The sequence below is a fragment of the Cylas formicarius genome, unplaced genomic scaffold, assembly GCF_029955315.1.
Source record: "Cylas formicarius isolate icCylForm1 unplaced genomic scaffold, icCylForm1.1 PGA_scaffold_4__25_contigs__length_36172078, whole genome shotgun sequence".
NCBI lineage: Eukaryota > Metazoa > Arthropoda > Insecta > Coleoptera > Brentidae > Cylas > Cylas formicarius.
This window is the reverse complement of record NW_026844334.1, coordinates 14,850,639-14,873,326: the sequence shown is the minus strand read 5'-3', so window position 1 is coordinate 14,873,326 and position 22,688 is coordinate 14,850,639. Positions and strand designations below refer to the sequence as shown.

At 36.2% G+C, this 22,688-nt stretch overlaps 1 protein-coding gene across 2 annotated transcripts in view; it reads left to right on the top strand.

The window, feature by feature from the left end:
* The first annotated feature begins 382 nt into the window (after positions 1–382).
* Positions 383–22,688, top strand: part of LOC132701600 (LIM domain-binding protein 2) — a 29,093-nt gene continuing 6,787 nt past the window's right edge. The window contains exons 1-7 of one of the 2 annotated variants that reach the window (XM_060669674.1): positions 383–846; positions 2,921–3,247; positions 4,446–4,743; positions 20,312–20,405; positions 20,472–20,574; positions 20,636–20,808; positions 20,867–21,076. In XM_060669674.1, coding sequence (XP_060525657.1) covers positions 810–846; positions 2,921–3,247; positions 4,446–4,743; positions 20,312–20,405; positions 20,472–20,574; positions 20,636–20,808; positions 20,867–21,076 — 1,242 coding nt within the window. In that variant the 5' untranslated portion in view covers positions 383–809. The remainder of the gene's footprint in view (positions 847–2,920; positions 3,248–4,445; positions 4,744–20,311; positions 20,406–20,471; positions 20,575–20,635; positions 20,809–20,866; positions 21,077–22,688) is intronic. The other variant, XM_060669675.1, reaches the window with a different exon arrangement.

Sequence of the window (22,688 nt, the reverse complement as noted above, 5' to 3'; positions counted from 1 at the left end):
TTTTCGGGTTTTTCGGGAAGTTATTCCAGTGCGTTTTTTGTGGTTTGTTTTAGTTTTGAGCAGTGGAATGTGTCGGTCAAATAGGACGGTGCCGCGGAACGTTCATGCCTCTATCGCGGCGAGAAATAACGGGCCGACGCAATAAAAATGGCAGCACTACTGGGATGCTTTTCACAGGAGCACTTTTGTAGGAGGCCCAAGAAGAAAACTAGTTGACTCGCAATACTGCTGCCATTGCTCCTCTACTAGAAAAAGCCAGCGGCAAAGCCGACCAAGGTGGGCCAGGGAAAATAAATAATTCCCTAATTTATTCCCTCAGTGAAATCAAAACAAAGTTATGTCACATAACCAAAAACAATACATGCCAAATCGCACAACTATTTATATTTATATTTAAACGTATTGAGATTCGTCAAAAACTTTTGTAACTATTTAAGCAAAAAACATTTTTAATGAATTAATGAAATCAGCCGAAAATTCATTTATATTTTCGAGCGTTCACCGGCAAAACAGTTGCCTCTCTGACATTACAACAATGGCGGAATACAAAACATGCGCCATGATTTAATTCCACTTTGTGTTTACTGTGGTTAGTTTTAATTACGTCTTTGGAAAAACAAGAAACACAAAAATTTGAAAAAAACGTGACTTAAGTGTTTGTGAGTTTGTTTCGCTGTGATAATATCGTTTGATAATAAATGTCCGCCTGGGGACCCGGTTCCCAAACACTGCGGTGCTTCGTTTTGGGACGCTAATTTTGAAAACGGGGTTGCAAAAGATCGAAAATGTGATACGATAGGAGCGAAGTTATGAGACAAGGCCGTGCGAACTCGAGGAAGTCTAAATGTAATTGTTTTTGAACTGATTTCAGAAGTTAGGTTAGCTTTGCATGATTGCATGTCATAACCTTTGCAATTCGCCTGTTTTAAATAGACGAGCCTAAAAAAATGGATTACAATGCGTGTATATCTTAAAAAGGCTATGTTGTCTTAATTTATTTGATGGTTCCTTTTGTGTGGTAAGGAATTGTAATTATTCTTGTATTTTTCAATCAAATCTTCCGCTTCAACTTTGGGGCTTCAAAGTAAAAATTTCTTACTGTTATGTTGTGAAAAATATATTTAAAAATTGTTTTGAGTGTTAATATAAATTTAATAGTTCTTTTGATTCTAGATAATTTCAAAAATTTGCCAATGAGATATAATGAAGGAATATAAAAAATTAGGTAAAACCACTGCTTCCAATTCCAATAAGAGCATAAAGTTTAAAAATTGTGGATCCACAATTTGAAAGAAAAGGGTTTAAAAGAGTTGTAAATTAGAAATTTTGAATTAGGATAACTTTATAATTTTATTTAATTTATGTATATTTGTCTTATTCAATGTATCGATCACCAGAAGGACCTTTATGAAGAATTTAAAATACATACAAATATATAAATTTAATATTTTTTATAGTGAATTGTATAAAAACATTGACTTCTGGTCTGGTACTACTTATTCAAGCAGTTAATTTAAGACATCAAGATATGCCTAATTTACGCATACCAAATTTATAAAATATTCCAATTAACTCTTTTCAAAATATATATCTCTAATCTTGGTTGTATCTTAAATAATGTTTTTTTTTTTTAATCTTTAGCTTGTTATACCTTTTTCGAAACACTTTTGCAATTTTTCACGAAGTCGTTTCATGGCGAAGTTTGGGTAATATAAACTGGTTAAACTGCCAACCGTAGTTAAAAAATGGGATAATATAAAAGAATTCAACTTTGAAATAATAAATCCACAAACAAATTCACTAACAATTTCATAAGGCTAACATTTTTATTCCATAAAATAAAAAATGACGATCTTTTTTATTTCCATGCGATCACGCTTGTGTTGATGTTGATCTAATTTTTTTAGTAGAAATGTTTTATTTAAAAAATCATAATATGATATTATAATTACTTGCATAATATGTTATTGGCTTTCAGAAGAAGTTCTAAAAATTTGACTCAACAGTGGGTGATAGTCAAGACATTTTTTTAGACATATTAAAAATACTACAAAAATATTCTGACATTTGTAATTGACCGGGAGGACAAACTCCTAGCCCATTATTTTCTATGGTTAGTGAGTTCATTTGATTATGTATTTTTTTAAAGTTGGCGACGCAGACGTATTAAAATGTTTTACCAAATTGACTATAGAATACAATAATTTTCTAGACGATTATGTATGATTAGTTTTTCGGAGTTAATTTTGGAGTCCTTAAACTCATTCAAGCTTTTAAACAATACTCAGTTAATTGAAACTTAAAATATAGCAATGATCCGAACAGGTTTGGTTTCCTTATACTTTAAAACTGGTTTAACACTCATGCTTTAAAAAGTTACATTGAATTGCACGTAGGTTTTTTTTTGAAGATTTGAATCTCACAACTGCAAGAACCCAGTGCCTTACGCTTGTGTATATGCCTTTTGAAGTAAAATATGTAGAACATGCGCTCTTGCAAGCAAAGAATAGAACAAAGCTGTAATCCAAATGTTTTTACTAATCTCACCCTCAAAATAAGGTTTGATAACCAAAAATGTACCATCTTTCGCTCCTGTTTCTTTTTATAGATATTTTTTGTTTCCTATGAATTACTTATATCCGTATGAGAATTTAGAGAAAACGCATTTTTTTAGGAGGAACGAACCAGGCCCAAAAATACAAACTACCAGGAATTATCCTCAAAATTGTATTTTTTTTATTTAAACTGTTGTTAGAAGAGAGTGGTTTTTCATTGGATTAGGTTAATCATCGTCTGATGTTGTCACAGCTGAATTGAAAACTCGAAAATATTTTTCGCATGCGCATAACAGTTAGTTTGAAGTTTATGACGATTTTGTCGATCCGTGAGAAAAAACCTGTAGTCGTCCAATCCGTTCTAGGCCATAGCCGGCGCGTAACGACCCCCACCACGCTGCCAGTCACCCTGGAGGACCCCGGCACGACCTGGAAGGGTCCACCGCCCGGGTCGGAGCCTCAGAGCTTCGGGAACGCCGGCGCCAATTCCTTTTCCGGGCCTCCGGCGGGTTTTCAGGGACCATCGCCGTTCCAGCAGGGTCCACCGGGGGGCGCGGGGTCTCCAGCGGCGGCTGCAGGTCCGCCGTACCAGGGCGGCGGACCTCCGCCCGGTTCGACCACTCCGCAGTACACCGCGTCCCCGGCACCCAGCGGCTCATCCACCCCTGGACCGGTCCCACCACAAAACGCCGGTAATGAAATAAAAATAATTATTAACTTTAACAATATGATTTTGGGTTTCTATGCCTTTTTGACACCTTTTACAATGAAACAAACATTAAAAAGGAAGAAAAGATGCATATGAACTTATATAACAAAAATACTTGAAGAAAATAGAACTAGGAGGAAGCAAGAAATGTGCTATGCCCCAAGTAAAGTAGTGTAAAAAACGTAAATAAATAAGTTTCGATTTAAACCACTTTATTTTGCATTAATCTAATCCTGAAATATGTGGCAAAATGTTGATACAAACTGTTATTTGGAAGTGTCATATTCAAAAGTCTGCCTGGTGTGGATGAATTTACAAACAATTTTTTTAATTTTTTCACAGTGCCAAGAAGGATGTTTCCAATGTTCGGTAAAATTTACTCGCGGGGAAGCATCGTAAATGATGCAAAACATCCTTCATTTTTCGTGCGATATGTGGTCATATTGCAATAACAGGACAGAAAATAATCCCTTTGCATACAAACAATAAACAGACAAAACTGCCTTAATTGGGGGCCCTTTTTCAAGTTTGCGCCATTTTTTGAATTGACTTTTGGTCTCACGTCTAAGGAATGAAGGTTTCATTAGTGGTTATTATTCGTTGCCAAAATTCAATACCACAATGAGCTTTTGAACAGGACAACAAATATTAGACCTATTAGGTGTCTGTTCTGGTCTAACGTCCAATTAAGCAAGATGTTTTGAGTTTGTCGTGTGGCGATCCCCTAGGTGCAAACTGTTGTATGTTCTGCATGGATCGCCTTCATGTTATGTTCTACCGGTTTTATAACCATCGATTCATCGATAAACAGTACTTTTGGATTCTGCAGACTTACCAAATACTTCTTGCAGAGACGCTGATTCTTCTTCTTTCCACAAATAGAAGATTATTACTCTTGCCGATTTTGCTATGAAAACGCGTCTGTAGCAGTCGAACATCTAAATCGGACTGAACGATATAATTGTATAAACTTGTCTGCAAAAAATCTGCGTCCTTCGAGAATTTTGGAAATATTTCTCGTACTTGATAAAATTCGATTGGTCCTGGGGCAGAACCTCCTGTAGCATAGAATGGGATACCATGTCAAATCCAGAAAAAAGCTATTAGATATTTTTTATTGTCAGTTAAAATTATGAACCCAAGTTTTTGGTATCGATATAAATTTTTTATTTAATTTGCAGGGTTTCCGCCTCCGCCGAACAATGTCGGACCTCCCTACAATGGACCCGGCCCGGGTCCCTTCGGGTCGCCATCAGGTGGGGGACCGCCCTTTGGGCGACCCGGCTCGTCGGGTCCTCCGTTCGTGGGACCTGGCGGCAATCCCCATTTTCACAATTTCGGACCCGGACCGGGCGGGTTCGGCATGCACCCCGGCTCACCCTTCGGGCCCGGTCCTGGTCATCCCATGTCCGGTCCCATGGAGCCCGGACACGGAATGATGACCCGGGGCATGGGCGGGCCCATCCCCGTCGAACAAGGGTGAGTTGTGATTCTTTGCTTTGGTGTGTTTCTGCTTTCGTCTGGAAATCACGAAACTTCGAACTGTGATGGCATTACTTTCATTTTCGCTTAACAGAATAGTTTTGAAAAACATACATTTAATAAATTATGTATTTGGAAAGTAAGAAAAAAAACTTGTTTTTGTCGTTTTGTCGTAACTTAATATTTTTTTATTTTAGAATTATGTTTTTACTTTTTTACAGATTTTGAAAGAAACGACAATACGGCAAATACATTTTTGGATTTTCCGGCGAACTATTGTGAGAAATAATTTTGATATTAAATTTCCAATGGTGGGTTGAGAATTATTTCCACGATCTTTTAAATATGAAATAATACTTCAATTTGTCGATAAATGTTTTCCTAACTAACCTAACTCTAGGTATCATATATAAAGGGCATGAAGAATTTTTTCCCGCTTATTTTGCACGTCGGATAGATAATTTTGAGTTGTATTTTGGGGAATCGAGAATCGTATCGCAGATAAGTTTCAAAATAATTCGAAGGAACTGTGGTCGGAACGGATTTTTGAAAATTATTTTTAAAAAAATCGAAAAATTATTCAGTAATAATTAAGCAACTGGGCTTGCAAACTAAAATGCACTCGATTTTTCTCTAACAACGCGAAAATTCTTGTACTCAATAATCTAAGTCGCATTGTATAATTTTTAGGTGGAAACCCCTCTTTGGGTCATACCTTAATCGCGCCGTTGCCGGATTTAGGCCACTGAAAAATCTGCGTTTTACTGTTTTTTGGCGCCTAATAATGAAATCAATTTATCGCATTGGCGTGTTTAAGTTTTAATAATCATCGAGTTGGTGACGTGACGCCAATTAATTTTTTCCTCGTCACAAACATTTCGTTCCGGTATATCAACTAATTGATTATTATTGTTTGAAATATTTATTTAGTGCACATAAACTGTCGAGTTTTCGAAATCGGATTCGCGTTGCTCGTACTTTGCCTGTACCAATCGGTTAAAGTGATTTCGCGTTATTCGCGGAAATTCAACTGGAATCGGCAACGTCGCCGCGGGCCCGTGTTTTCCGCTCCCCGCCGCCGTCCGAGCCGCTGGCGCCCTGCCGGGCTATAACCATCCCCCTGCGATCTACACTCTGGTCGGCGCGTCGGGAGTCAGCTAAAGAGCACCTCACAATAGCCGGGGATAGGCTTGAGTTTCGGGTAAACTCGATTCGATACGGTTTAGTGAACCGTCGCATTCGTCGCATTATTATTATTATTTCGAAAAACTGTTGAAAATTTTCCAAATCATCGTTACCGGTCATCATCGATGGTTAATGTTGGCCAATTCTTCCTCTGCTTTTCATCCCTTCTTAACTCTCAGCTATTAGCAGGAAATGGCGTGTCCTGTCGAGAATGTGACTGGCCGAAATTACTTATTCGTAGTAGCGATTATATATTATTTTTATTATGATATTTTACTTTTGTTTTTCAATGCAGTTTTGTGCAATTTTTATATTTTAACCCCTTTTATTACCCCTAATTTTTCTTAAAAAGCAATAGTCACTCTCCGCTTGTTTCTGGTCTTTACATTTTGAATTTAAACGATTATCACTTCGTATTCAACAAGATTTATGCGTGTGCAGATGAGGTTTTGTTTTTTCGGTATATCTGAAAAAGGGTGGTTGTTAGTCGTTTTTTTTTTTGTTGAAAATAAACTGTGATATTGTAAAAGCTCATGGCCCTTATCCGGAAACCCAGAAATGCGATCCAAGAAAACGAGTTATGTTAACAATTTTTTTTTTTCACAAATCAAATCTATTTTGTAAGGGTTTTTGGTTAGTCGATCGTCACACCGACGTTTTGAATTTCTTGTATCGGATGTCGGAAAGTTCCGTCGTTTCCATCGCCTCGTTTTTGCGTCGACGACGACCGGTCTACAATGAACGCACGCAACTTAAAGTGCGATCTCTCCCGGCGTCGGACTCGTTCCTGCTGTCGAGGTCCTGCCACGGTTTGCCGCCTCGTTTTCGGGTAAACAGACCCGCGACGTACCGATGTCGGTATAGACACGTCGAGCCGGTATCAACGCCGCTTCGCCTATGTGTGCTGTGCTGTGCTGGGCTTTTGCTCTGCTGGCTCGGCTCTTTCGCTAGGTAAGCGGCGGTAGCAGCCCCGGCAACTTGGAAATACGGACCCGAATGCAGGAGTAATACAGGCGGGTTCGCGATTTATCGAAGTCAGACTGCGAAAAAAACGACAACTTGTGGTCGTTTACCGATTTAGGTCAATCGTTGAAAAAATGCGATTCCCCCAACGTCATTTTCATTTATTTTGGGCATTTAAATAGCACACAATAATAAGATAGCTTTCTTTAAAGTTTCAGTGAGAATATAGTGAAGTCCAGATATAGTGAACTCGAAAGTTGCATCAAAATTGGTTCGCTGTATCCGAGGTTTTTACTATAAGCAATAAATGAACTTTTGTACACACTTAATGCTATATGATATATAAAATTATATACCTTTTTTTTGTAAAAAAATGCCACGATATACTAGCATTTTTTTAGATATGTATATATATTACGTAATGTTGGAAAACTGAAAATTAAATATCATTCCGTACAAAACAAGTAAGAAGTGAACAAGAACAAGTAAACAATATCTAAAAAAAATGAACTAAAAAAATACATATATCCACCTACTCTTGGATGAACAAATCGGATATTTTGGTTTGTACGAGTCTGTTAGAAAAGTTAATATTAGTTATGTAGCTTTCAAGGTTACAAAATAAATTCCAAACTTTCTCAGGAACATCGCGTGACTCCAAAAACGTGCGAATCTATTATTTTTTCCGTCATGTCTTTTACTGAAGGAACACTCAATTCTGCATTTGTTTCTGAAAAAAATAACGTAAATCAGAAATTATTTTAATGTTACACTTCATGTTGAAGCTAACTGGATAATTTCGTCTTTTGTCAAAGAATCGGTCGGAATAACTTGATCGTCTATTAAAACGTAACTTTCGAAGTCGAAATGTTCAATCCTATTGATAATATCTGGTTCAATGGTTTTCTGCGTGTCGATATTTTCTTCGGTATTTTCGAGATCTCCTGAATGTGTTTTTAGCCATAGTGTTTTTGCTAACTTGCTGCCAAGCACGGTGAATAAAATTTAGAGCGTCCAATAAGCTCACTGAAAACTCTTGTCATCATCAATTGCTTCTATCATCTTTATCAGCAAAATCTTCCTATAGTGACACTTCAAGAAATGGATTATGTCTTGATCCATGGGCTGCAGTTTTGAACTGGTATCAGGTGGCCTAAAAAACCATTTTGATTTGGTTCAACGCAACATTGAGAGGTGCTGGACAATTATCTACTAAAAGAATACTTTTTCTGTTCTTCTTCTTCAATTCTATCTCCCATTGGAGCAGCTCCTCTGTAAATAAGTCAGATGTCATGAACGTTTTGCTGTTTGACCTGTACTTGACTGGTAGGGTCTTGTTTTTAAAACATCTCGGGTTTACTGATTTCTCGATAACAAAGAGCTTTCTCTTTTCTCTTCCCAGACATGTTTGCAGCAACCAGAACTGTTATCCGAACCTTGGACAATTTTCCACCTGCACAACTTTTTCCTTGGAATTTCAATGTCTCAGCAGGGGTTAGTTTGTAGAAAAGGCCTGTCTCAGCGGCGTTAAAAATATTGTCACTGTTATAATTTTTAATATTGTCACTGTTATAATTTTTGAAAAGATCAGGCCAAACCGTTGTGAGCCATTTATTAACAACATTTATATCAACTGATGCAGACTCACCAACAATTTTTCCTCCGGAGATACAATTTCTCTTTTTAAAACGTTCAATCCAACTTCTGAAACACAAAATCTCTTCCTTCTATTCTAGTTCCCATTTCACTTGCTTTTTGCTGAAGAACTGGACCACTTATGGGAATATTTTCTTTTCTTTTTGGGGTAAACCACTGTAAAAGTTCCTTATTGACGCCTTCATGAGCTGATCTTCTGAGCCTTTTGCAACTTGCATTCACTTGGCCATAGGAGAAAATCCTATCTTTTTTTCCAGGTAATGGAGACATTTGCTTTAGGCAAATTCATTTCACGAAAAATATCACTTTGTTTCATACCACTTCATTTTTTGTATAACATCGTATTTTTCTTTCAAAGTTAATGCTTTTTGTTTCTCCAATTGAAGGTCTGTCATATTCTTCACGAAATCTAAATCACAACTAAGATCAAAACAATAACAAAACAAATGTGCTATGTATTTTAACTTTTCTCCGTTAGGTTGATTTGAACCACCCAATGGTTAGTAATACATAAAAGGATTTAATGTAACCGCATAGTGTATTGTAAAAACAAAAGATTACGGAAAACTTGAAAAACCTGAATAAGACAGGTAATTTATAAATCCGCTTAGAAAAGTCAGTGAACAAACGTAAATTATCCCCAACTCAGAAAATTCAATTTCCCAACCTGTAATTTTTCTTTTTTCCTTTTTTCTGCCTGTCTGTGTTTGTTTAAATAAATATTTTTGATGTGGTTAGTTACTGACGAAACAATCCCAATTTAGATGGCCATTCCTAACAATTTCGAAAGACCGATCTGTAAATTTTTTCTTATGGAACGCAAAAACGCAAGAAAAGAGAGAAGTTCGGGTATAAGTGTGACCGGTCAAATAAAATGCGATGAAATTTATATTTATTTATTTATATGTTGCGTTACGTCGCCATCGCGTCATTCTGTGGACTAAATGGATATTTTTATTGGGATTCCTCGAAGCGCGAAGTATCGTATTCGCGTATTCGGGTATTGCTTGAAGACGGTTATAGGTAAATTGGACATCACAAACGCATAATAATTTATTATAAAACAAATATTATTAAATAATGATAGATAACACTCTACGATTGTTATTTAAAACATTTTGATCGAATTTGACTAGTCAGTGAAGAAATGGTCGATTGTCGGTCAATTGACCAGCCTTAGCACTAAGTATAAGATACTCGGAAAGTATTATATGTATAGTAAACTATATTTAAAATTAAAATTTGCCATTATAATATTTGTTTTTTCCACATTATTGACGCGTCTAGAATATTCTATATAATTCATGCAACAACACTTTAGCCACGACTTTGTTTAGGTATTAGCGGAGCGAATGTTGAATAAACAAGTATCTGAAGAACTTTATCAACGCGTTGCATACTATAAACTTTTTGTACGGCCACTGGTCTTTAGATTCATTAAAAAAAAAGCACGAATTCATTTGCTAAATGACAAACGTCATAATACTGAAAACCGAAAACACCCGATAGATCGATAGATTCTAACCCATGGCCAAAGTACCGTACTTAAATAAACAGTTAAACGGCGTTTCGAAAGTAATAATTATTGACTGATATGTACATGTATCTACCTACAGGGCAGATCTCTACATTAATTTATATAAAATAATATATCACTTCAGCATTTGAATAAATTTTTTAGTTAGCGTTGGGTGCTGGAACTGGAACTGATTTGATCTGATAGTCATTATTATTTATTTTTATATAGATAAACGTATGGTTAAGCGACCAAACCAAACTTGCCACGAATTATCTAAAGCAACCTGCTCAACGCAATTCGTTTAATTTAATTTGTCTATGCGAATGTATTATTAAAATTGTCAAACGAGCACCATTGCCTTGCAGAGAATTAAGCGTATCGCAATAAACAAAGAAAAGTACGAGAAATTCATTTAAATGATCGATCGGTGGACAAGACTGGCGACATCGCTTTCTGCTAATGTTTTTCAATTAGATACGCGGCTGTAATAAAATTTCTTGGTTTGTTTCAAGTGCGCGTTTAATTTCCCGCGAACGAAGCGATTTTGATGTATTCGCGTCAAGAGATCAACCTTCGCCGGTCCACCTGGCCGCGGATTAAAAAAAAAAGTTCTTTCGCGGAGAACAGGTTAGCGCGCGACGTTGCCGATACGAACGTATTGTCGGGAATATTTTTAACCGATTGCGTTTATATTGCGCTGCTATAATTTAACTTTTTTTTTTGGAAAAATTAAGACCGGCATCGAGGAAATGTTTCTGTTACGTTCGCAATTGTAGAAGAAAGATTAATTCCAAAATTTTAAACTTTTTAAAGCGACGGCGGAGCAAGCGATGAGAAACTGGAGATTGTATTTACGTAAGTCGAGCTAATATTTTTAGAAATCGCCTTTACGTTTTGATCGTTATAACCGTTGCGTAAAGTTGTGTTGTAGAAACGATCTATATACGATGGGATACATGTCAACTGCGCGGATAAAAAGAATATCATGACCTAAAGTTTGCAAGGCCGCCAGCGTGGCCAAACAAATATTATCTTAAAAAAAATTTACCAATGCCTTGTTTAATTCTATTAATATTTTCCAATTATAAGGATGCATGTCCCTATTTTGAAAAGCAACGCAAAAGATTCATTATCTTGATCTAAGCTAACAAAAAATACTGACCCAAATGGGCATCTTTTTAAACTTACATGTAATAGCTTACCTCAAAGGCATACAAATACAAATAAATAAATGTTGCGATAAGTGCATTTCAATGAAGGTTTAGTTCAATAAATAATTTCTTGACGGAAGTAAAAATACTTCTCCATCTGACTTTCGAACTTGTTATACAAATATCTACCTTCAAACGGAGCCGCAAACCACTTCACTTTATACTTCAGATACTTCACCAATGTATCGCGTACGATTCTGTGATATCTTTGGGATAAGTACCTTTGAGGCAAAAACCAATAGAATGAATAATTCTTACCGATGGTTGCATCGGAGCAAACACTCAATTCGTCAAGAAAATAAAATGCGAACAATATGGATTCTCTTTTGACAACAATGGATGAGATGCAACTAAATAAATGTCGAATAAATGTTGAAACTGATTTGTAATTCTGTGGGGAATGCAACGGATCCAATAATGATAATCGATTCAAATAACCGATGCAAATGTTGAAATTTGTTTTTTTTTGTCATTTTTTGTTGTTCCGAATATTCCAATGTTCGTGTGTCAAATAGGTTTCAAAATCTGAGAAAATAACTTTTTTACTTGCAAAGCGTACATTTTTTATGTTTTACGGATTTTTATTAATAAATGCAAAAAATGTTAACATATTGTCTGAAGAGGCAATCTGCAAAATTTCAACGGAAGTATTAGCATATTGTTCTCCCTTTTAAGCATTTTAGTAGAATCAATAATAATTGAAAATCCGCAACGCAAAGCTCATTAAAGGAATCACATACTTAAAAGAGCGTACGTTCTTGAACATCTTTATCACGTATCTAAGAACGCGTGTCATCATTATCGAAAACGATCGCACCGAACCAATATTTTAGCTTGTAATACGTATAGTATTATTTTTCAAAATATCGGACGACCGATCAGGAAATTGTTATGTAATCGTTTAATTGATGTCAACGCGAAACTTTCCACGTATGTAAAACTGGATTGCTTTTCAAGCTTAAATACATAAATAGCTACATACTTTGGAATCCGGTTATTCCGTTAATTAGACGTCTTTTTTGTCACAGCTTATATACGTCAGTTCACGACTTAAATTAATTACGGTAGTAAAGCTCCTAATTGATTAACGTTTATGAAAAATAGGCTGATGCCTGTCTACCTATCATATAGATGCTCATATTCACCATAATGTGCGTAAGTCATTCAGGAGAGGTCTATTCATTTTGCTTCGTTTATCAAAGTCAGTCTAAAAAATTTGCAAAAGTTGGGTTATGTATTTTGCTAATTTTTCAAAAGAACTTCCACAGGTTACCAGCGTCGGTTTTTGTTGAGTCGAATTAGTATGTATGTTGCTATTCATGGTTATTGCCAAATCGCTACAGCAATGTAAAAAATAAATAAATACGAAATAAAATAAAAATGCGTATTTTTTACAATTGGTGGTATAAGAACTAACCGATGTCAAGTAAAAAAACATTCTACGATTTGGGATCAAGCTACTTACTCACTTGTCACCAGGGAATAATTATTTTATATAAATAAGCATTAGTATTGATAGCGATAGGGTTTGTTTTTCAGTAAGATCTCGAAATTGAGGCGCCCGCGTTTTATAGTCGCATAAATGTCATTGTCATGGGTGCGATGAAAGGAAGAACTTAAAATACGACTCATAAGCTGTTCACAAGCAACACTGCTTATAATTGCAACTTCGAGTTCGTTAAAATGCCGTTTTGTTTCGAGAACGATCCACAACACTGGCCACGAGTCCACAAGCGTAACGTTCTACGAAATCTAGGGCTGGAGCAAAAAAAAAACAGTTGTTTCTTTCGACGAACAAAATAATGTCATTTGTATAAACGGTACGTGGAACTACCGCGGTTACTTTAGGGCGCCCTACGAGCAGCCATTTTAAATTTGAAATGTACCTCTAGAAATCTCCAAAAGAGCCTTCGGGTTCTCCTTTTTAAATGTTACTCGTTGAAATTTGAGATTTGAATTACGTATTTTAAAGTTGTTAACGATTTTGTGTTTTTTACGCTAAGCTATACTATACTATGCACTGTCCAATTGTGCACTGATTAAGCTTGCGTAAAGCGTCATTCTAAGATGTCAGCTTCGTTCACGCATGGGTTTTAGATTTAGATTCAAAGTAGAGCCTCACTTTTCTTATGCAAAATTGTTTTCAACAAATATGGAAAAGGGGGAATTTTAATAATATTCCTATAATTTTATTCTTAAACCTTACTTTTTTGACAAGATTAAAATGTGTTCAACAACTCTGATTAGACTCGACAGCTTTGATAGTAGCTCCTTGGTGTAGTTCGTTGTCTCTGGTTTGGTTACGTACAATAGATAAAAGACTCACTCTCGATAGGCCTTCACATTGGCATATTACCTGTGAAAGCATTTCCTCTTCTTCTGGGCAGAATCCGTATTTATTGTTTTCTTCCGCCCCCATTAGGCTAAGATGCATCTTAAGCCGACTGTAATCAGGTCAGTAGACTCGCCATAATTCTGACGATCTTTCTTTTTAAATTTGGCTCATGGACTTCTGAACGATTCCTTGGCATGCCTTCGAGCTGGCATTTTTCTACCCTATCAGCAATTGGGTTAAATTATCCAGTTGTTCTGTTTCCTTTGAATATAATAAGGTGTTATTGATTCATCAATGGATCACCAGTATATCGAAACGGAATCGAGCAGCGAGTACAAAACTTTGGTGTACAGTGCCGGAATCGTTGTCCTTTGTTATTATGTATGAGTCCCGGAAGTCCTGGTCTACGTTGAATAATTTACGAGGCGTTACAGAAATAGTTGCCGAAAATAAAATATCAACTATTCCGGCGACGCAGCGCGAACGTCAGGGTTGTCGCGAAAATGGCGACCTTAAAAACTATACAATTCGAACGGCTTCGGTATGAATGACTTTATTATTCTGGTGGACGCTCGTTACCCGTGGATACCTTTTTTGGCGCACGTTTTACATCGTTTCTTGCCTTATTAGTTTTATTAACTGGTCCCAGACGCATTAGTTATCCAGCAAGCATCAATGAACGAAATTCCCATTCATCGGTTCGGTTCGGGCGTACCGCCGTACTATTATTGGCGGGTGGTCAAAAGTTAATTATCCTTTTATTCCTCTCGGTCAGCAAATATGCATAATTCATATATATGGCTCGTATTATACTTATGTATGCTTGTACATCGAGAGTAATGTAGACGAAATACGGGTCGACCGTGAAGTTACAATGTTCTTCCAGCTGTAATGTGTTTGATTCAAGTGTGGGTTAAGAAAGGGTGGAATTATATCCAATCTAGGGGCGTCACACCACCCCAGGCGTTTCGGTACTTCTACTCATATATTTTTGCTGGGATTTACAGATAAATAACACTTGGCAAACTACACAATAATGTAAATACATTACTAGGGTGCTACTTGCCATAATAATATAAAAACCAAATAAGATTTTGCATTTCCAGCAAATAGTCTATTTGCTAGGAACTACCATCGAGTTCCAATATTAAATTTAATTTTTATAATTTTTGTGTTTCGTGGTTTTCTGGATTAAAATTGTTCGAAATTTGTAATCATCGACGTCCCCATTTTCTTTCGATACTGGACAAACGTGTGATTCAAAAATAATTTTCTGTTTCGATAACCAAGAAAAATTTAACTACAATATGCACAAACTCCTGACTGTTTTGAAGAGTTCCTATTCAAGCTGCTGAGTAAACTCTTATTTTTATTTATTATAATCATTCCACGTTTATTTCTTTTTATCGCATGACAAGATTAACCCTTGTCCTATGAATGCATTGGGTTTAGCGTTTATGGAGAGTAATCATATTAGGCTGGCGCAGTAAGGTAACGAAAGGAAACGAATAAGCCATCCTCCTTGGCAGGAAAGGGGCGGACCAATAGGTTCACAGCCGAATGCTATCAAAGCCTGGATTGCAGAGGAAACTCGTGCATATTGGGTGTGATTACCGGGCTTGGTCCAATCGAAGACAGTGATAGTCATCCTACCAAGAACCGAACGACCGATAGGGTAGCAATGAACAGAATAAATTTGAAAATTCCTTTGGGGGATGCGAACCCGACATATCAGCCAGATCGGCCTCGCCACTAATGACATGTGCATGGAAAATATCATGGGCCGAAAACTTCATACTTAAGTTAAGTTACCCCTCATAAAATAACGGACCGTGTACGAAGGCTCAGTCCAATGGGGGAAGTGAACACTTGGAAGTGTGCACCAATAGATCATCAGGTGGAAGCGAAAAACCTGATCCTAACCGATTCCACCATCTTCTTATTGCAAGAATCGGTCTCCTCACCCTTGGCACGATCTGTTCTTTCCATTCACGTGCCGCGACTTGCTTGAGGCATCCCTTGTAATCCCATTCCACACCCTTCTCGAATTGTGGCACGAACCGCTCATTGCGTTCCATAGCCTTCTAATCACGTGCCGCGACCTGGTTGAGGCATCTATTGTCATCCCATTCCACGGCCTTCTCTAACTGTGGCTCGAACCGTTCATTGTGTTCCACGGCCTTCTTGCGTACCATGGCCTTTTCCTCCCCTGGCACGGCCTAATCATCGTGTCATGACCGCGGCTTTCCTGTATCTTCCTACCGTTCGTTTTTCCGATCGGAACACTTGAGATACATGGTTTGACGTTAGTTGCATTTATTATTTAACATTATTTATTGTTTATGTTTGTTTTCTGAGAATATCAACTCGCGCTAGTGCAGCGGACTCCTTTAAATCTTCGGCGGTAGCGCAGCAACCTCGGTGCATAACGTTCGGTCGGTCCATCAACCGGACGGAATCCCGGTGGGCCCCCTCCCGCCGTACACGCGCACCGGCATCGGCCCCGCGTTCGCCGGTTGTCCACAGGTTCACGTGGATCTGACACGCGATTTAATACGGCAGTCGTGTTCCACGACGGTGGCGGTCGGTTCTTAAAAGCGACGATGACGACGCCAACGACGACGCCGTGCGTGCGTTTAGGCGGGATCGTTCAAAAGCAAACGTTTTTTTGATTTTGGCCCATTGAAAAAGCAGGTTTTCATCGGGAGGTTTTTGCTTTGAGAATTAAATGCGCTGGAGTATGTGGTCCGACATATTGACGGCAAATAAAACTACCTGCTTAAATAATATCATGTAAATAAGGTATTTTTCATCGCGACGGGAGTATCATAACGGGTAGCGACTGTAATAATGTTCATAACTTTATTCGTGTAGATGCCACAGTTATGGGTGGGTCGATTCCATATCGTGGTGTCGATTTAATGGGGCACATGAGAAATGTTGATGGTCTTTTGGTATTGTGTTGATTCGAATAATCGTGGGTGTTACTATGACGTCTGATCCGAAAAGTTAAGGAAATAAAACAAATTAAATAAATTGTCAGTTATTTGTACGCGGCGGTCACTTTTGAAGTGCCCTCATTGTTGGAATATCCCGGATGGTATAATAATTAAAAAAAATGCATTTTGTAATGCCTTTTAAGATTTTTTCTTTATTTTTACCTTTTCTCTCTTTATAAACACACTGTGGGTATTCGAACGGTTAACCACGTAGATGTCTTATTCACGTTATATTATAATAATTTCAAAAATTATTTTGTTAAATTTGGCCGTCCGATACGCATGAAATAGACCTTTGAAATCAGTGAAATTAAATTTCCGTATAAAAAAATTACATATTAAAGTATACTGAAGCATTTTTTAACAACATATTTTCGTCAGAAAACAATATTAATGTGCCATAGTTGGGTGAGTCGAATCAATTTCGTGGTGTCAGCTTAATATCAAAATGTTGAAATGTTGATGTTCCTTTTGGTTGATTCGAATAATAGTGGGTGTTACCGCGACGTCTAATCTGAAAAGATAAAGAAATAAAATAAAGTAAATAGATTAAATAAAAAATAAATAATAATTGCGTTTGGTCAGTGAATGTCGGTTTTCGAACGGTTTCCGTATAGCAAAAAATAACATATTCAGGTATTTTTTACTTTTTAACAGTTATTTTCGTCAGAAGTTTTTATTTATGGGGCAGGCTCTGTAGACTAGGACATACATTTCAAACTTTCTCGCATACTTACAGTTTGCAACTTTATAGTCTCGCGCTTGGCGTTAATAAGTTATTTTCAAATATCGTTTAATGTTTACTGCAGTTATTTTCTGGGTAAACAGATGAGTACTGTGGCGACCATTTTAGCACCCATCAATAAACCCGATCCTAATAAGTAGCGTACCGTTATTTCCTAACACGTCGTATCCCGGGTGAGCAAAATATTTCTAAGGAATTCGAAATATTCATTTTTTAGCATCGCTATGTCAATAAAAAAAGGAATACTGATGAAATAAATAAAAATAAATTTCAAAATCTTCACCATTTTTGTAAAATCATCTAGGATACTGACTGGCATTTTCCATGCTTTGTATTTAATACCGAGGCAGAGGTCCCTTCCCGTTTCAAAAATCTTTAAGTGGGGTTGTATAGTGTGTTTCACAGATCTTCGAAATGTGGCGCCTTTAAGTACTAATTTAGTATTTTGAAAAAGCGTGTGAAAAAACAAGCTTTTGGGCAGTAACCGAGGGTTCAGTATTGGATTTGCCACTAACTTTAGCGGTCTAAATGGATAATTACTTTTGAAAATTTAGCTGTTTACATACTCCTTCGATTAATTGCAAAGAATGTCTAAGCCGGTAACTTTCTGACACGTTTCCAAACTCAAAAATTTAAGTTTATGATTTAAAAAAATCCCATATGATTTCGAACTTAAAAATATATTTTTCTACTCCCTTCTGTAAAATACCCAATTATACATTTCACATAGAATAATATAATGTTTTATTCCTGCAAGTGTATTTTTTTTTAAATCGGTGGCTGGAAGTTTGAACAAAGACCCCTCCTAATTAATATCTCTTTATTCCAAAATATAAAACCCAACAAAAAGAAAAATAAAAGTGTCAAACAAAAATATAAAAGTGGAACTATATACCTATATACATAATGTTTTATAAATCACGAAATAGTTGAACCTCTATTTGTGCTTGGTTAGGGTTTTTTTTTTAAATATTTACAGGACGGAATTTGATCAAACCTAAAAAATAAATATTGATGCATTTATCTAAGTTATTTCAATATAAATTACGATATAAACTAAATAAATAGTAAAATTTCATTGAAGTATATTTAAGCATATAAGCTGTAAACAAGTGAAACAGATGCGCACATTATAAAACAAAATTATAATAAATGAAATTGGTATTTTGTTATAAAATATGATGGTTTTCTGGTTTCTGTATGAATCACGAATTCATTCTGATCCGATAAATACCTAACGTTCTATGTCTCCTCTCAACTATCTGATACAAATAAAGACGGGAACGCATACATTATAATTTGTTCAAATTTGGCACGCCCAGACGCGCACAGTACGCCGTTATTCTCTTTTTATCCGTCACTTTTGTGTTATTTTTCTCTACGATTATATTATTCATTTAACGAATTTGTTAACCAATCCGACAGATTCCACAGCTTCACTTTTAAAAGAAATCCGGCGATAACCCCGCAAATTTGTCTCCTGATAAATTCGAATATGTATAGTTTATATTTTTACATATATGAAAATTGATAGCCGATAGCGCATCGTGTGCCGGTAACGATACTGTTCGCCGTAATTATTTGGATACTCAAAATAAACTCCCATTGAAAACTAGCGGAAGGCCTGCGCAATGTACCAACCAAATAAAATCGAGAGCTCGAACCACCTACAGGGTGCGACCGAAAAATCGATGAAATATTAAACCCACCAGTAAAATTAAAGTCACGATTTGTAACGGCGCGCAGCCTCTGGTGGGGGCGCCGGCCCAAGGTGGCCCCCACCTTCATCACCCCCGGCTCGTCGGGCCTTGTTCGACTTCGGTGCCCCACGTCTACAACGATCCGTTTTATTGTTCGCCCTTCGGCAACCCTTATTACAGGTAATTACGCAAAAGATCGGTAATTTCTGGGTACAAGTAATATGTGCATCAGTATCCATTTTTTAAATATGTTTTAATTCAATTAGCGTTTGAGATAAATGTTATTAGTATCCAAAATGAATGATGACTCTGTCAGTGATGTGGGTTTTAAAGACAAATTTATCAGCATTTTGTGTATAATGTGTTACAAAAATTGTTAGCGCAACATTTTACGAATAATACTTTGTTTTTGCATATGGTTCCTATTGGTTGTTATGGATTTTTAAGGATACCCGTTTTTACTTTCACTTGGTAAAAAGAAAATCAATTTAGGACTAAAAAGGTTTAAAAACATTATTGTGTTTAAAATTTGGTAGCTTTTCAAAATAAAACAATACATGAACGTCATAGTGAATCCAGATGAAGATCCATATAACTATTAGAGGATATAGTGAACGTATTAAGCTACATTCAGTTTTTTTTCCTTGAACATGTAAGATATTTTGAGAAAATACTGCCGAAAAAAATTCCACTTTCAAATTGAAAACTGTCGAATTGATGAACTGTCAGCAGCCATGTTGGTTATTGAAAGCCGCTAGGTCTGGTTGGTTGAAACCGATTTATGAAATTACCGCGTATGCGCATACTGAATTTATCTTTGAAACATTTTTTTACGGTGGCCTTGAAGAAAATTCCTGTATAACCAGAATAGTAGCCGTTTGTGAATTAACGAATTCCAATTTGGACTGGATTTCGTGATCTCAAAATTGGTGGGTTATTTTAAAAGCAGAAATGTTAAAGACGACATTAAGTTGCTAACCAAAAGTTTCCTGATTTTACCGTTTTTCTCTCGGTTTTTCGTGCTCTGCCTATCCACACTAGAAGTTGTACTACGTCATCCATCGGTCTAGACCAAAATTATCAGGAAACTCAGAGTTTTAAGGATCATCACTTTTAAAAATAGGACTTTCCCTTTAAAAGTATCCTGCACAGTATCCTAAGGTGCCCATAACTTGTTTTGTCAAAAACTTCAGAAAAGAAACAACAAAAACTTCCTGTTCCTTTTTCCTTAAGGTCAAATGTTTTGTTCCAGATCTCTTCCCGTTCCTAGGCGGCACACACCATATTTCGGGCAACCTGATTACAGGATGTACGAACTCAATAAGAGGCTCCAACAGCGGACAGAGGTGCGTAGGCAATGGTTTTCAGCAGAATCTATCTTTTTCATTTCTTTTTCGGTTTCTTATATTTAGGACAGTGATAATCTATGGTGGGATGCTTTCGCCACGGAGTTTTTCGAAGACGACGCCTCCCTGACGTTAGCGTTTTGCTTAGAGGACGGCCCGAAACGATATAGTAAGTCCCTCACCATTGTGTAAACGTTGATATAAGACGCTCAAATCGTGTTTTTATTCAGCTATCGGCAGGACGCTAATTCCGCGATACTTTAGGAGTATATTCGAAGGTGGAGTGACCGAACTGTATTATAATATGAAGCATCCAAAAGAGTCCTTCCACAACACTAGTATTACGCTAGACTGTGATCAGTGCACTATGATTACGCATCATGGTAAACCGCTATTTACCAAGGTAAAAGCTAATTGCCGCTACAACTATGGACACTCTATATGTTTTTGGTTCGCCCTAGGTATGTACAGAAGGCCGCCTAATCCTAGAGTTCACGTTCGACGATCTGATGAGGATAAAGTCGTGGCATTTCGCGGTACGGACGCATCGGGAGCTGATACCTCGGTCGGTAGTCGGCATGCACGCCCAGCAAGATCCCAGCATGCTGGACCAGCTTTCGAAAAACATCACACGACAGGGCATCACCAATTCTACGTTAAATTATTTAAGGGTAGGTTTGTCTCAATTTTATATTCAAATCTTTAACGGCCGGCAAATTAATGATTTAATTTTGTATATTGGGATAATCGTTAAAAGACGATAATTACAATACATATTTGCAATTCGTTTTGTCGCCCTCATATCCTTTCTAAATGGAGAAATATATTTTCAAATTGCGTTATTTTTGCAAAAGTAAGCAAATGATGGCGTTTATTAACTGCTTCTTAGATATTTAAAAACCGTTTTGAGTTGTCAATATATTACCCGTAAATACATCAAGATTATCAAAGAGTATTAATTTCTTTAACTATTGGACTTTGTTTCACTCGCTAGCACATAAATGTTTTTTGTTTGTACACCGGCGTTAAATAAACTAAGTAAATTGTTTTGTTTGGGCAGGTGCGTTATGATTGTAATCCTACTGTAAATGGCGCCACTTTGGATAGTGCACTCCCTATCATGTTTCTTCCAAATTATTTTTTGAAATAACACCTTTTTATTTTAATTTGAGCTACTCTTTTCCAAACGTTTTGATCAAAATATATTGTTTAGTTTTTCTCACTTTTCTCAATTCGTACAAAACATAATCTAACACTTTTTGAAAAACTGCTATTTAAATAGTCTTTAGGTTTGAGAATCCACCTAGAAAATTGGTTTTCACAAACAAAATATGTTTTCTCAGTTACGCCACTCCGCCATATATATTATCATTTTTGCAAAATGGAAACAAAAATCTGTAAAGTAATAATAATAAGAATAAATAAGAATTGACGGTTAGTTAATGCATTATTGCGCTAAAATTTCCTATTGTTAATATTGGTTTATTAGTAATATTGACTTTATTCAGATTAACTTCATTGGTTCAATTGGTGGTTTTCCATTTATAGTTTATGAGGAAACTAAAAGTAAGCCATTGGTTATATTGACGGTTGCTTTAAAAAAAAATCTGAATTAATGATAATATAAATAAATTAGAATTGACAGTTAATTAATGCATTAATGTACTAAAATTTTCTATTTTTTTTAACATTCGTTTATTAGTAATATTAATTTCATTCAGATTCAGTTCATTGGTTCAATTGGTTTTTTTCTATTTATAGTTTTTGCGGAAACTGAAAGTAGGCCATTGGTTATATTAACTGTTGCTTGTTAAAAAAATTGTAAACGAATAATAATAAGAAAAAATAAGAATTGACGGTTAATTAATGCATTAATGCACTAAAATTTCCTATTTTTGTTAACATTCGTTCAATAGTAATATTGACTTGATTCAGATTGGATTCATTGGTTCAATTGGTGGTTTTTCCATTTGTAGTTTATGCAGAAACTAAAAGCAAGCCATTGGTTATATTTACTGTTGCTTTAAAAAAAAAATCTGTAAATTAATAATAATAAGAATAAATAAGAATTGACGGTTAATTAATGCGTTAATGCAGGGGTTCCCAATCTTTTTTATCCCGCGGCGCAGTTACAAATTTAGTACTTTATCACGGCGCCCTGCTCTTTAAAAAAGAAGAAATAGGCACCTATAATAATTGTTTATGATAGTAGTTAGGTTAGATAGGATTATAAATTAAAACACTTACAATCAAACAGACTTTTTAATATTATAAAATAATTAA